The 16,422-nt window shown below is 35.9% G+C and overlaps 1 protein-coding gene across 14 annotated transcripts in view; it reads right to left on the bottom strand.

Annotated features, from left to right (window-relative positions):
• The window catches only part of ppfibp2b (PPFIA binding protein 2b), a 54,024-nt gene that overhangs the window by 21,000 nt on the left and 16,602 nt on the right, over positions 1-16,422 (bottom strand). For 11 of the 14 annotated variants that reach the window (XM_058766895.1, XM_058766898.1, XM_058766904.1 and 8 more), the window contains exons 4-6: positions 7,457-7,543; positions 4,423-4,536; positions 1,127-1,264 (exon numbers count right to left, since the gene is read on the bottom strand). In XM_058766895.1, coding sequence (XP_058622878.1) covers positions 1,127-1,264; positions 4,423-4,536; positions 7,457-7,543 — 339 coding nt within the window. Of the gene's footprint in view, positions 1-1,126; positions 1,265-4,422; positions 4,537-4,644; positions 4,852-5,489; positions 5,628-7,456; positions 7,544-11,636; positions 11,700-16,422 lie in introns of those variants that run through there. The other 3 variants (XM_058766905.1, XM_058766906.1, XM_058766908.1) reach the window with 3 other exon arrangements.

Here is a 16,422-nt window from a genome sequence, read left to right as displayed (position 1 = left end):
AAGTCCGATAAGTAATTAGGTGTTAAGAGGCGATAAATCTACAGGATCTACATATACACACACCAAAACATAAACATGCCACCACAACTTCCCTGTTCCCTAGTTATGTTTCCATGCGCCACATGGAAACATCAGATTAAATGTCAGCTCTAAACATTTTGAGCATGTTTACTGATCTTGTATTTCAACATGATGCTTTTGGTAACCACAATGTTGTGTCCAAAATCAGTTTCTCTTCTATAGAACCATATACCTTTTTATTAATATACCTCTAAATGTATTTAACAACTGCTTCTGTGTGTGTGGTTTCAACTGAATTAGAGCCAACAGGTGGACAACAAAGACACAGACACACTCAATTAAAAAGACCTAAATAACATCATCCAGTCAACCAAAATCATTCCTAGTCAACAAATCTAAACCAGTATTACAAAGTATTCATCAGTATTATTTTATGAGGAAACAGAAAACAGTTGTCAGACAATTCCTGATAGTAGGGGTGTCAAAATTACTGGTATATCGGTACCAAATCGATAATAAAATATAAAAGATATATAAATAATTAATACTCTATACAAGCACACACAACTTGAACATTCATTTACACATATATTTTAAATAAATACTGTATTATATTTCTATAGTTTAAATAGTACAAAGTGTTATTGTTACTAAATTTACTAAAATGTTATTTTAATTTAAATAAATCTGAAAATAATAATTACTAAATTGAAATAAAAAAAAAAGTTCTGTCATTTAAATAAAGCTGAAATGAAATAAAAATTATTAGATGAAAAACGTAAACTAAAACTAATAATGACTAAAGCACATAACATTACTCAAAGTTCAAACTAAAATAAGGAAAAATATATAAATAAAGGCTAATTTATTCTTTAATATTTATTAAAGTCAATTATTTGCTGTGATAATAAAATTGCTATGGAGAATCATGAAAACAATGTATTGGTATCGAGTATTGTGACATCCCTACAAGACAGACTACACAAATAGAGGATGTAAACAGCCATAGGACTAAATCATTATCATTTAAGGAGCTACAATAATATGATATTTATCAAATACCATCTCATAACAGATGAACCCATTGCCCAGACTGATACAGTACCTCGGCTTTATGATGTTTCTGCTGTTCATCTACGTGGTTGTGTTCCTCCTCCATGCCGACTAGCTTGAGTTTCAGATAGGAAACTTCATCCATGAGTTCCAGTTTCTGCGTCTCCAGTGAGGTTCGGCTAAAGAGCTCCTAAAGCACACACACACATGTTAGCGAACACATGGTGACACACAAACACACCCACACAGTTGTACTGTATACAGTAACAATCACACGGCACACAGACGCTCCTCGCTGCTCCACTGGCCAAGTTGTCTCACAGTAACGCTTAGGCCGAAGCTAAACGCCGCTAAATATACTCAAGCAATGAACGCTATTTTTACTTCCTCTGACTCTCTGGTGCCTGTATGTGAGAAAGTCAGGAGGGCCAAAAGAGGGAAACTTTATTTCTCAGCATTCCTGATACTATGGGCTAAATTCAGGAGGACTCTGAGAACCTTTGCTAACAAGTGTTTCAAAAGGGCATACATTGTTTTGTGCACATTAAAAACCTACAATGAAGCAATGATGGTACCAGGTGGTAAAACTGTGGTATTTTGATATTTACTACTGTACTGAATGATTACAATATTCCTAAACCATACACCTGGTGCACATCTGTTTATTAAATTGTTTGACAAATTTATTCCAATTTCCGTACAACCAGTGCAAAAAAGTTCAGTAGATTTCTTCTGGTCCTAGTTATGCCTCATACTTTGTCTAGAATCACCCTCAAACACACTGACTGAGGATTTCAAATAACTGCACTTCCTCTTTCACCTTATGACTTCCTCTTTGTAGTTTCTGAAGCAGGACACAAAAGTCTAAGTCCCATGTTGTTCTAACGATCAGAAAGTTCAGACTGCATGCTCATGTGTCTAAATCTATTTTCTCATACTTGGTTTAATCTAATAGAAGCATCCACCTTTTTCTTCAACATTAGCTGCTATAGGGAAATAAAGAGAAGAATACCAACATGCAGTAAATGGTAAAACTGTTTGCTTTACAAACCAGTGTGTTCATAATTAAGATAATACATTAAAATAATATGGCAAGACAACAATTTTCAATATCAAGCTGCAAAAATAGCTGGATGCGGATGAGATGGGGAAACTAGACCCATAGAATTTACAAATGGCTGGGCCCACTCTTACGGGAAGAAAAAGGTGGATATATGCAATTGAGAAATAGTGGTATTGGATGAAAACCAATGAATACAACAAAGTTTCCTGGTAGAATGATGATCTCTTGCTTCTGTAAAATCCAGTGAACATGAATCACAAACAGCCACCAACCACTAGATCATCATATACTGCAGAGGTTTTCGACAGTTGAAACTCCAAGGCCCTCATTGGCCACAATAAATATTTAAAGACCCCATGACTTTTACAGCTGTATGTGATTTACTGGATATGGGTTAAGGATTTATGAAAAATATTTTTAAATTGTCATTTCTAACTAATAAAATATTATACAGCTTCGAATATCTAGAAAAATGTATATTCATACATTACAATGTACAAAAACACCCATGTAACATAAGACAACCAAGTCTAGAGCAGTTTATTTAAATAAAACTGTTATAATGAGGTCACTTTTTTCCCCAAGTTTTTCAAGACAGTGAAAACCCTGGATCTTCAAACATTATTGTAAATGATTTTATGTCATCTTGAGGACCCTTTTAGAAGATAGCTGAGGCCCCGGACCCCTGCTTTGAAAACTACTGGAATAGATTAAGGGTCACAAACTTTTTGTCATTTGAACCTCTATTACTCCCTATACCTATAAATAATTATTTAAAATATACTTCAAATGAATGTGAACATTTCAGAATAAAATGAATTTTACAATGTTGCATTTTCACTTTTGAAACACTGTGAAATGCTATTTTTCTTACAAAAATAATATTTACTTTTTTAATTAATACATTTTAAAATCAACACAACTTAAAAAAACTAATACAATTTTAAATAAAGCAAAAACAAACGAGGGCTTAAATTGAATTAAGCATTGATATTTCCATCAAAATCTCTTGAATCTCCTGCAGTTCCTTCAGAAAACCTCTAGGGGTTCACAAACTTCCACTTGGGGGAAACCTTGGCTTAAACTATACATAATCATAATAAATAAACTATAAAACAGCTCTTTGCACTGTTGGTAAGCAATACTGCACGTTTCAACATCAAACTGAACAAAGAAGCCAACAAAGAACTATGGTATTTAAGAAAACTTCCATGTCTAAGCTGTGAGTTTACTTGCCCCATCAAGCAAGGAGAACATGAGGGCTCTCTCTATCTCGCCATCTCATTGCATCTTGATATGATTGTTGGCACAGCCATCCTGTTATGCAATCCTGAACATGATTTCAGGCAAAGTGGGCAGTTCTCACTAACATAACCTTAAATTGGTATGAAACTGAAGTGGTATGTCAAACAATTACATGATCAGATTATATAATTTCTAAAATTCATTATTATTCTTTATATATCTAAATAACATTACAATATTTTCTATCATTATTGTGTTATAATTACTTATAATAATTTTAAATACTATTTAATGAATTAATAAATAATTTACTTGCAGAATTCAAAGAAAAAAAAAATGGATGCGCAAAACACATTAATCATTTAACCTTTTGTACACAATGACTCAAATCCTTTCTAAGTCTGTGTATTTTTTCAGCAGATACTAAAAACATTAAAATCCTCCCCACAAATAAGCATTTATTTCTGTGGTTTCACTTTTGGCAATGCTAAAGGAACATAGCTGTTTCATAAACAGTACTTTAGAAGTTATACTAAACCATTTCTCTATGCAAATCAAAGAAACTGTCGCCAGCAAACAGCTACTAACATGGTGGCTAAAAGAGTTTCATTACAAATCCATCAGCTTAAACCAGTTAATCACACAGTAAACACACAAAAACATGCACATTCCTCATACTTTATGATGATATAACATCCACACAAACAAACAACTAACTTTGCAGAGACATACATGGATATGAAGGTTCGAAGTTATAATTATGCCAGTAGTGGTGAGCCACACACATAAAACAAATAGACTGAAAATATGTACTAAGTCTGAACATTTAATCTGAGTCAAATCTACACAGTTACATCTGAAACTGATGGAAAACCAGATTGCTCAAGTTTCAGGTGGCAAACACAGTTTTAGAAAGTGTTCACAATTCTTCAACCAAAACCATCATGTAGAATATTGAATTATTTTAAATGTCTCTTCTTTATATCTCCCTGTTATCTGCTTAAAACTTGAAGTAAATGACAGCAAGTATGTGATCTTACCTGTTGGAGCATTTCCTCAGTAGAAATGAGTTTGTGATGATGTTCTTCCAGGGAACTTTCCAGATCTCTGATCTTTTCTCCTTGAGCTTCAACCTGGTCAGTGAGAACACTCACCTAAAACCAACAGAGAGCAGACAAACTTCACTCAAGCTAACCTGAAACCTGGCCAGTGTTTCTCTGTCGTTTCCTCCTACAGATACACTAATGACGATTGCAACACACATGCAACTCCAAAGTCTAAACAGCAGAGGAATGTAGTCCTTCAAATGTGTACATTTGGGTTAAAAACGGCCATTCCTTAACCCTGACACACTTCCATGCTAACATGTGAGCCTGCTTGAGTTTCAATTGTTCTGAAAGTGTCCTTTTGTTCAGCACCAACTGAAGGACTGCCAACCAGCAGGACAGGTAAAAGGAGAAGAACAACACCTTGAGGGCATTAGGAGCCAACCATGTTCATCAGTGTTTAAGAGCTCAAGACAATCCACCAATCAGAGATAAGGAGGGGCGGGACTATGGAGAAGGAAAACTTTTTTGACACTTGTTGCAGAGTTAGACAACCTAACTTCTTAAAGGTGAAGGGTGTAAAAATTTTTTTAATGTTATAATACTTTCTTTCACCCCTATTTAATGTGCAGAGACAACTACAAGTAAGCCTTTAATACTCTGTGGTGATTACAAAACATTGCTAGGTTTGTTTGAGCGGCAGCTAATAATAATTCATCTTCAATGTTCTTACTACAGTAATAAAATGATTAAATTGTGCTGAGGAGAGGTTTGCTAGTATTTTCCTAATGGTTTGTTCACATCAAAAGCGAGGCGAATATTCGCATTGCGTTATACTTGCTCTAGATTACTCGAGGGATGTATTTTGCATCACTCGTGCGAATAAAAACATAATAATGCTCTCCTCCATTTTCTGATACAACCGGATGTGTCAAACTGGACAATAGTGTCAATAATATATATTTATATATCTTTTCAACTTTTCATGCGAATTTTCCACTCGAGTAGAAATTTTTCAACTTGCGCGGAAGACATTATTGAAGCCTTGTTTATGTTTTCACCTGGATCCGCAGCACAAGCCTCCGCTGACTGCGAACGCACCGCCCCAAATTTGTCGTGCTCACCGTTGTACAATTCTTTGAAACGACAGGGGGCGACTGGGAGTAATTGTTAACTAAAACCATCAGGAATCAGAGAGGAAGTAGCACTTGGCGTCTTGCATAGAGTTGATGAATGAATGAATTTCTTTATGTATAAATGTATTAGGTTGTGGGTTCATCTTGAGGACACAAGTGAAAATTTGGAGAAACAAAGAATCATGTAAAACCCCGTAAAGCTTGAGATTATTTGTGTAATTAGAACAAAATACTGTATATGGATATATATATAAAAAAAACGTAGCTTTTACAAAACCAAGTTACAAAAAATGCCGCGCACACCATCACGTGAAATGCGCACCTTTGTATGGAAGGCCAAAAGGGCCAAAAACAAGTTAATTTTAAGGCTTATTTCACACGTATTTAACACGTATTTAATTAACTTATTTCCCCACAAATTGTTCATGCTTTGATGATAACTTATGTTTGATCACTGTTAAAACTAGAATGTCCACTAATCTGTTTATTTACAAAAAAAAAAAAAAAAAAGCATAAGTGGAGAAAAATGAGGAAATTTTATTTTTTATGTAATATTTCCTATTACAGCAATTTAAATATATTATTTATATAAGCTATACACAAAAAGAAAAGGGAAAAAAAGACAAAAGACAAAATAATTAGGCTAAATAAGCTGATCTATAGCATGTTAAATGGTGGTAGGAATGGTCTATGAATGGTACACCCCCCTAAGCTCACATAAATGGTTTGACCCAAGTCTTCAGCAGCCAATGACACTGACCCGTTCAAACTGATTTTTAACTGGTATTTCACCTGTAATTAACACGTTGAATACGTGTATTTAGCGCGCTGATTTTTCACGTGTTAAATACGCGTATTTAACGCGTGAAATACATGTTGTTAAGGCGTTAAATACGTGTTAAATAAGCGTGAAATACGCGTTAAAATTCACGTGTTTTTGGCGCTTTTGGCCTTCCATACCTTTGCGCTAGTGCTAATACGGAAAGTATAAACCAGGCTTGAGGCGAATATCATGAATTTGCGTCTATTCGCGTCTTTGCATTGACTTTGTATGTAATCTACTTGCGCGAATAATTCAATTTGCTCTTAGTGTGCATACAGTGTGCATATTTCGTGTGTTTGGTGGATGATAAAATGCCTCACTAAATAAAATCCTTTGCAAAATCTAAGGACCAAAATTTTATAGAGACTTAGAGATGGGTTAGTTAGGTTTACCTGGGCTAGTAAACAACCACCAAGTAGCCACCTAGTAGACAACTTAGTAACCATCTAGAACACACTAGCAACACTAGAAACCACCTAGCAACACTCTAGCAAGCATCTAGTATACCCAAGTGACCAACTAGATGCCCTAGAAACCACCTAGCAACCTTGAACCTTGAAAACAGAAATAGTAACATCTGTGGCATTTTTATCGCATATAATAATTTAATGATATATAAGTCAGCAAACACATATTCTGGACATGTATTTACTGTTAAAGTCAGATGTCTGCTTTGGAATAATCTCTGTTAAATGAACACAAGCAAGATTGCTAGTTTACAGTAAACATATACCATTCTAAAACTGATAATGGCTAAACTCTCATTGTGGTGTCCACCATCGTGGCTTTGTAAAATGTCGAGTAACACCAACCCCCTAACCTGTCCACAGATTGGCCCATAGTTATGCACTCTACGACCATCCCATTGTGCATTAGACAGGCAGTTGTGTCACCCAGGGCTGCAGAGCGGCAGTGTCACGTGTCTCTCTGTTCACAGAGACACCACAGTCCCCCGGTTTGACCCTGTGAGGTTTTACAAGCATGTTGGCTAGTTGTCTTCTCATTGTGTTGACACTGTGACTATTATGCTGAGTTGAAATGCCTTGGAGGCCTGAGTGAAATATCTCACCTGGAGAACCAGAGACTCTTTGTCCCCTTCTAATCTCGCCAGCCGCTCTTGATAGGTCTCATTGTTGCTTGAGCACTGGAGGTTAACCTGTGGAGACACACACATGTACATGTGTTATTACACAGAGAAGTCTTCTGGATTGTAATTGAACTTCAATCTGCAATTTGATCGCTTGAAGTGGCTGTTTTTCCTCACAAGGACCCAAATATCCCCTCAGCGTAAGTTGTTTCAGGTTATAATCACATTGTGGGGACATTCATGTTTTATGAGGACATTCCATAGGCATAATGGTTTTTATACTATACAAACTGTATTTTCTATCCCCTTACCCTAAATATACCCCTCACACAAAACTGTTTGCAATTTTAGATTAAAAAAAAAAAGATAATTCCTTATGATTTTTAAGCTGTTTTCCTCGTGGGGACCAAAAAAAATGTCCACACAAGGTAAAATATTATTGGTATTACTATCCTTGTGGGAATTTGGTCTCCATAATGTAGGGAGTACCAGGTACACACACACACACACAGAAACTGAAAGTCAACAGAGAGGTGTGCAAGAGGAGAAGCTAACTTGCTTGTCCACTTTTTTTTTTAAGAACAAATGGCTCGCTGCCAAAGACAATAAACTTTAACAAAGAGAAATATGCATAAGCCAAATATGTTTGAGTGTTTTTTGAATGTGTTAAATGACATGCTGGCGCCAAAAATTAACTGACAGCTTTGACTTCAATAGAAACAATAAAGGAGCTCATTACAAATTAATGAGGTTATTTGCATAAGGTTTGAGGGTCACAATAACAATGGAAAAAGAAACAACAGCATGTTGTGCCCCAGGGTTGAGATAGACAGACAGACAGACAGACAGATAGACAGAAAGATAGATAGATAGATAGATAGATTCTTTAAATTATCATAATTAAATCTTCACAAGTAGTTTGATTGACAGGCAGTGTGACCAATCATAACACAGCTCGCTATTAATTCCGACAAACAAATCAGACAGGAGAGCAGATTAACTTGGGTGGACATAAACAATTATGTGTATTAACATCTTTCCGTGGTTGAAATAAAATACCTTCTGATGTTCATACATGTTTATTTTGTGCTTAAAGTAAATATGAAAAGATAATCGGTTCTCGTGCCGCTTGAACTGAAGCGCTACAGCGATCTGTCACGACACATTAAAGAGCCACAAAACGGTATTTATTGTTTGAATTTCTTTAAAAAGATGGAAATATTTGAAAGTTGAGACTTTTATACCAGAAGTAACCTGCTCTGTCTTGTCTGTCGGTGCGTTGTTAGTTTGCTCTTTGCTCTGCGATTTAGCCTATTTGTCACTGCGTGAGAATGCGAGCGGCATGGCTTGTCAGAAATGGCAACAGTAACTAAGGGGGCAGGTCTTTGCGAAAGGTCAATTTTTCAGCAAATATTATGTATGCAATTCAAATGGATGTATGGACAGACAGATAGAACATTTGCCAATTAGCATAACAAATTATCATAAGCTGAAAAAAGATTAATGATCAAATAAATCTTCTGTCCAGTCTTCAGACTATATCAGCAGAAAATATGTCAGTAAATACAGCATGTCGCAGCGTGCAAGATAAGACACCATCACTTGTCAGGGCTAAGCTAGCAGAGCCACACGGATAATCTCTGTCTTTTAAAAGCTTTTGCTGTGTCCAGGGCTGTCAATTCTCACAATAAAGCTGTCTACTCAGGGTTTACAGGGCCGGCTGCTGGAGGAGTTACAGGGTTAAGCCCGTCTAAAGGCAGAGCTCAGTCCTCACACATGAGGCTTTCATTGCATAGTAATTGCAGTCCAAAGCAAGTTTAAAATCAACTTGAGGTTATTTCTTTCTTGGGAAACAGGTAATGAGAACAAAAGAAAATGTGAGGAACTCAAAAAAACTTAAAAGTAACAGCAGTGATTTAAACAATAGTTATGAAACTTTCATTCTTCAAGTGAGTAAATATGAACATATTGTGACAAACAGCCCACTGAACTGTATATATCACTTCATAGATGTTATTACAGATTTGACTTGCCTTCATGCCAACAAATCTTTCAAATTCTTTAACAACTAAACTGTAATTAACAGCTTTAATGAGGGACAGAACTACAATCTCATAAAGCATTGCTAATGATATCATCGTATTATAAACGATGGATAAATATGAACTTAATTTAAAGATGTTGATCATGTGTATATATATATATATATATATGTATATATATACTAGTGCTTCATGGGAGTGGGCATGGTGCTAGACAGTTCTTTTGATGTCATGGACAATATACTGATTGGTGGGGATTCTCTGCAGAATTATGGGTAATGTAGTTTTCACCAAGAATTCTGCTGCTGAACATGATTATTTAAAAAAAAAAAAAAAAAAAAATGATGGTTTCATATACCTCGCAGCTTACAGTAGTTCTGTCTTTAACGGTTTATAAGTTATCATTATGCCTTTCAGTGGCGCTAGTGGTTCATAAACTACGCTTCAGCTTTAACCTGGAAACCATGTAAACCTCAACTGGAACAAATTTACCGTACAATGAACTAAAAAACCCAAACCCACAGAAAGCAACTTTGTCTCTTCGTTTCAAATGTCCACCACATGTCCTGATCTACAGCTAATTTAACCTTTAGCAGAGTTCAAACATCGAGATTCATGATGCTCTCTAGAGCACCAATTCCATTTATTACCTCACCAGACAGATGTTTATAAGCAAGACAACCCACAGGCTCTGGAATTTCCCCCTTTTTATGTCCCACTGCTTGCTCGCACAACTGTAAAGGCCTGAAGCGACTTCAGAAGAAACTACAGTGATCATTATTACCCCACTGTCCAAGAATGTATGACAATATTGCGAGTTTTACAGTACCACCCTTCCTGCAATACAGTAATGCGTTCCATTCCTCTTCCAACCCAGCATTTTACACTGTTACACCTTGTGAAGTGTAATTACTGTAATTTCTTTCTTACTTTGGAATGTAATGGCCGGTTGAGTTTTACATCGTTTGCCTTCCTGCAGCATTACACATTCTGCCCCATCTCCGGCTTACCACAATCCCACAATGCCTTGTAAACCACATCAACCGTGGCAAGCAAGCTTTTTAACGCCTCTTGCACTTTAAGAACAGGTGTGCACATTGATGTTCATACCCCCACCTTTAAATTGAATTTTACTGCCTGATTTACTACTCCAAGTATCAAGTGTTAGTCAGTGAAAGCGTTTTTGTTTGTGTTCAAGAGCATGAGCTCAGAATCAATGAAGCTGGACAGGATAAAAAGCGCTTTTGTACAATTGCAAATCACAAGCTCCCGGCACACATCCACACCAGCACAATACTGCTTGTCGTTTTGAACAACAACAACAACCAGTTCCACACAAATCCAACCACTCTATATCAGTCTGCTCATCTGGGTAACAGAAACCGCTACTACTTTCACATCTCTCGTATCACCGCGAACTCACGTTTCATGCAACTGTCGCCATCTAGGGTTATTACACGTAACTAAAACTAAACTTAAACTAAAAAAACAAACGCAAACATGTTTTTTAGCTTGTTTCCACATCCATATATTAATTTTCACTTAGTTTAACTTGATGTATTAAAATAACTAAAGCGAAAACTGAAATAATAAATTAATAAAAATTATATAGATATTAAAAAACTAATAAAACGCTAAAACACAACAAAATTACAAAACCTTTAGCTAGAATTAAAATGGAAAATAAACAATAAAAACTAATTCATAATATTAAAAGAAACTATAACAGTATCTCAAAAATAAAATAATAACAGCACCATTTTGCGTCTAACTTAGCAACTGTTGTGAAAATCAGGTCTTTATAATTAATATTGTAATGTGGTCGTGTAGTATCATCATGGTGTTCATCTTGTTGCTAGGCCGATTGTTTAGTATATTTTAGTGGACTATTTTTTCTTAGTGGAAACTTTATGATAACACACAGCTAAAGATCGTAAAATAATTAAACTCAAATCAATATTCCATAATAAATTTTGCAATAATGTCTGGTTGACTGTGCATGGTCTCTTTCTTATTATATACTGCTCAAATGAAAAAAAAAAAAAAACAGTAATAAAAGCTGAATGGAAATATCCATAAAGTGGATGACTTACAGTAGAAAAGCAGACATTTCAACTTACCTTTTTAAGCCAAGTAAAATGCTTATAAAAGTCAATTTCCTCCTCCATGCTGAAGGCCCATCTCGAGCCGTTACAATCGAGCGACTGCAGCGGCTGGCCGAGATCTGAGCTCTGTGTTTCAGTGACTCTGTCTGCCTGTTTTACGGAGACGCCTCCTTCTCCTCCTCCTTATATTGGCTAGTGAAGGCAGGAACTCTTAACATGCTGAAGCAACTGCACAAATCTCATTTCTAAAGCCAGACGTCTGTTCGAGACCCCCTGCATCTGCTGTCCAGCCAGACACTTAGAAGTTCATTTTGTGTGTGTGTGTGTGTGTGTGCCAGACGCAAAACATCAATCCACAACTTCCACTCCCTGATGTTACTTGCTACAAAACACCATTCAGCTCCCTCTTTCACATGTGAAAGGCTCTATATTTGTAATTTTCCCCTCCCTTTCTTTCAACCTTTTTCTTTTCTCTGTGTGAGACAGCGGCTCTAATTAAGTTCCAGTACAAGTCTGAACCGAAACAAGCCAGTGTCTCTGTCTAAACACAGCTAGAGACAGAGAGGGGGACATTTACAGTCACACTGCCTTCCAGCGCTCCCCCATCTGTTTTTACTCAAGACTGCAACCCATTAGACCAAAGACCCTGTTTCCTGTGGAAGACATCCATCCATTTCTAAGTGTCTTTTTACCTTTACAAGCAACCCTGCTGTCCAGTTGTCTCCTTCATGGACAAACACAGCTGAGAGAAAGACTGTGAAGGGACTGACAAGCACAAACTGGCCTGGTTAATACTAGATAACAACTTAATAACCTTGTCTTAATAATCTTGTCAGGCCTGTAGGTTAACATGCCACTATGTAAACTATCATATAATTAACTTACTTAAAGAGATTGTTAACTCAAAATTAATATTCTGTCATTGTTTAAGGCATGGTCACATTAGCGAAATTTCCCAAAAAACTGTCCACAGTGTAGCTATATGTAATGTAATATAAAGCACCACTCATATAAGTCACTTTCAAACTAAGCTTCTTTCTGTTGGTCTACGCAGAAACTTTGTATGTCAAACTTGAACATGAGAGAAATCTGTGTGAGGAATGTTATCCCATTATATGTAACTCCCAACTGTATGAATTCCCACTAAAATTACTGGATTTCACCAGCAAAATTTTGCAGAGCAATGGTAAATGTAACTGTACATCCAGTGTATACATGCATATATGTAATTTTACTGTAAAATAAAATGTTTTTGGAAGTAAAGAAGATGAATAACCATAAATTTTGTGAAAACTGTAAAAGGACATTCCCAGAAGTCCCTGTATAACACATCAAATATGATTATGTAATTTTTGTTATCGGAAATGTACATTAGGATGTGTTGAGTTACATTTTATGATATTTAGTAAATGTTTATTGCATTTTTAAGTGTCATATAACTTAATGAAATATATGGTTAATGATATACATGCACCAAAATGTCTCCTGTAATACCTGAAACATTGCTGCCATTTTTTTATGTTGAATTTTTGACAACCACAATTGCCTTTTTCTTTTTTCCTTTCTTTTTTTTAATTGTAAATTTAACAGGATTCCTTTACTGATAATAAAACTGGTCTATTTGGTCTATTAGGTCATTGTTTCGGTCTAGTGAGCTGTAAATGAGTCAAGTCTAAATCACGGACAAATCCTTCAGACAGGTTTTGTGAAATGATTCAGATCATTAAAAAGTTCTGAATCAAAAAACGATTCATTCACAAATCAGACACTGTCAGGAACAGCTAGTGTGGACTTTTCAGTGATAGTAAAGAGATGAATTTCAGTCTGTTTGTCATAAAGCTATCGTATGGCTTCAGAATACCTGAAATAGAGTGCATGAGTCATATAGACCACTTTTATGGTATGATATTTTTGTAATTTTTGGAGCCCCATTGAAAACAGCATCCACAATATTCTTCAAAAAATTAACTTTTGTGTGTCACGGAAAACAATCCTACAAATGTTTTAACAAACATAAATGGTTAACTATCCACATGTTTTCCCTCAAATAAGTGCATAAAATAATACAAAATGCAAAAACATTCAGTATGGGCCCTGTGATTGTTACCAGGCCTGGGTTTCAGCCAATAAACCACACCATCCCCATTACAACCACTTCTATAGTATTCCTTCACTTTCCCTAGCATTTCCTGTTTGCGTCATAGGGAGGTTTTGTGTACTACGCAGAGAAGTGGGGATACGGTCACCGTGGGGACTGTTGTCAAAACTGTTAAATGCCAACAGATGAAGTCAACAAATGACACTTTGGCTATTTTGCATTGTCTTTTGGTGTATTTAAATGAACTTTTTCCATTCTAAGACTTTAAAAACACATATTCTTCTGAGCGAGGCTGGCTGCGATTATGTCAGCTATCAAGCATTATTAAAGGTTACACCCTGAGATCAAGCACAGAGGATTGTCTTATTAGCGTAGCATGCAACTTATCCAGAGCTTTGAGAGTTCAGCTGCACCTGGCAGAGTCTCTGATCCTGACAGCTGCGGAGCTGGAGACACACCAGACACACGTGCACACGCATACACAAACAAGAGTAGACATATTTAAATACTATCAAACAGACACGCTTTACCTACAGACAGGTCTTGGGTCTCTGGTCATGAGATGAACAACCTCTCTTATCTCGTTTCTGCAGTTGCTGCAAACATTCCTCATGTGCATGTAAACCCAGATACGGCGTGTAAGAACAAAGCGTAATGCGGCCCCTTTAATGTGAACGGCTCACTATCGGGAATTGATCGCATTTCCTGCAATGTTTTTACCGGCTATAATTAGGAAGCATGAGTGTTTTTGATCCCACTCAGAGACACAGCTGTTGTAGAAGGACCCCGTGGATTTTTAGGAGGCCCCTTTAAGATGCGATCACTTAAGCAAAATTTCTGAGAAATTTCACAGACAAAAAAGGTCCATTGTGGGATAGTTTACACAAAAAGGAAAATTAAAAAAATTATTCATTCATCCTTCACTTGTTATAAATCTGTATGAGTTTCTTTCTGCTGTTGAACACAAAAGATATTTTGGAATGACGGTATATTTTTTCCATAATGTGGAAGTCAATGGATACCAGAAACTGTTTGGTTACCAACATTCTTCAAAATATCTTCTTTTGTGAAACTCACTCAGGTTTGGAGCAATTTGAGCATGAATAAATGATGACAGAATTTTAATTTTTGAGTGAACCATCCCTTTAACAGGGTAGCAATGTATAAGGCACAGCTCACACACAAGTCACTTTCAAACTTAGCAGCTCCCTGTTGGTAAATTCGCAGTGAGACCAATTTGAATCTATTTCAAAATCTGCATTGGTACATCTTTTGCCCTTACACAAAATTGCCCAATTGCATGGATTTCTATTAAAATGACTGGATTTTGTCTGCAAAAATTAGCCGAACAGGGTCCCGAATAACAAACTATTTTTCATTCTTTGAGTCAAAAGAAGTTTGAAATACCTGAGCAGCGAACAGAGATACTGATTGCCAGTATTGGGGAAAGTTACTTTTAAAAGTAATGCATTACAATATTGCGTTACTCCCTAAAAAAGTAACTAATTACGTACTTTTTATGGAAAGTAATGCGTTACGTTACTTTTGTGTTACTTTTGCGTTACTTTTGCGTTACTTTTGCATTACTTTTGCGTTACTTTTGCGTTACTTTTTAAATATGAGCAGGGCTTGATTGCTTTTAATATAAGTTCTATTTATAGCAAATGTAAAAGCCCTTTACATCAAAAAGTGTAATGAATAAACCTCAGGCTGAAGGAAAAGTAAATTCACGTCTGTACAGTAGAACGCAGGAGAAGAAGGTTCAACACTCTTCAGCAAAAAAAACAATGAAGCACAATTGTTAGTTTATCTAAAGTCATTTTTGCTTATTAGTTTGGTTGAACTGGATCATCAAAAGTCAGCAGCAAAGACATTGATTAATAAAATGGGATTAGATGCATTTGTGTTATTTAACATTTAATTATTGCAGGTTTGCGTCATATTCTGAGTTTGCATTTCACTGTTTTAATAAATTTTGATGAATAATACTAAATCGTTTTTTTTGTGAGTGGGATGAATTAATGCACAATCACATTTAGTATAGAACTACAGTAATATCATGTTCGCACACAACGCCTCTGTACTTCCGATTTCTCAGTCAATAAATGGGAAAACAAAGTAACTGGCGTTACTTTTTTGAAAAAGTAACTCAGATATTTTCTTGTAAATTAAAAAGTAATTTGTTACTTTACTAGTTGCTTGAAAAAAAGTAATCTGATTACGTAACTCGCATTACTTGCGTTACCCCCAACACTGCTGATTGCGAACATCCCGACACCACCAAAGCTGTTGTAATCAGTGATTCGATTAAATATTAGATGTAAATATGTATATAACAAAATAAACACATCAAAAATGACAGCTGTGAGAAAACAGCAGTTAAGAAAGCATCTGATCATATCGATGTATGTATTTTTGCACCAACTTTGCAGTTCGGTACTGCACTCAAGTTACATCATGTTTATGTACAGTGTAAGCATCACTTTTAATTACAATTACAACTTCTCTATACTACGTTATATTACTATAAAGCTTACTATATTACTATAAAGAACCTCGACGGACTGATTTGAAGAAATTAACCGGACAGGATTTCCATCTCAAAGAAGGCACAATTACGTAATCACCACAGACCAATGGTAGTTTGAATGTGTTTACCAGCTGAAAACATCTTTTGGCCTGATTTTGTTCAAATTATGTGGC

The sequence above is a fragment of the Onychostoma macrolepis genome, chromosome 25 (genome assembly GCF_012432095.1).
Source record: "Onychostoma macrolepis isolate SWU-2019 chromosome 25, ASM1243209v1, whole genome shotgun sequence".
NCBI classification, from domain to species: Eukaryota; Metazoa; Chordata; class Actinopteri; order Cypriniformes; family Cyprinidae; genus Onychostoma; species Onychostoma macrolepis.
The sequence above is the reverse complement of the archived record's forward strand: the minus strand, read 5'-3'. Positions and strand labels throughout refer to the sequence as shown.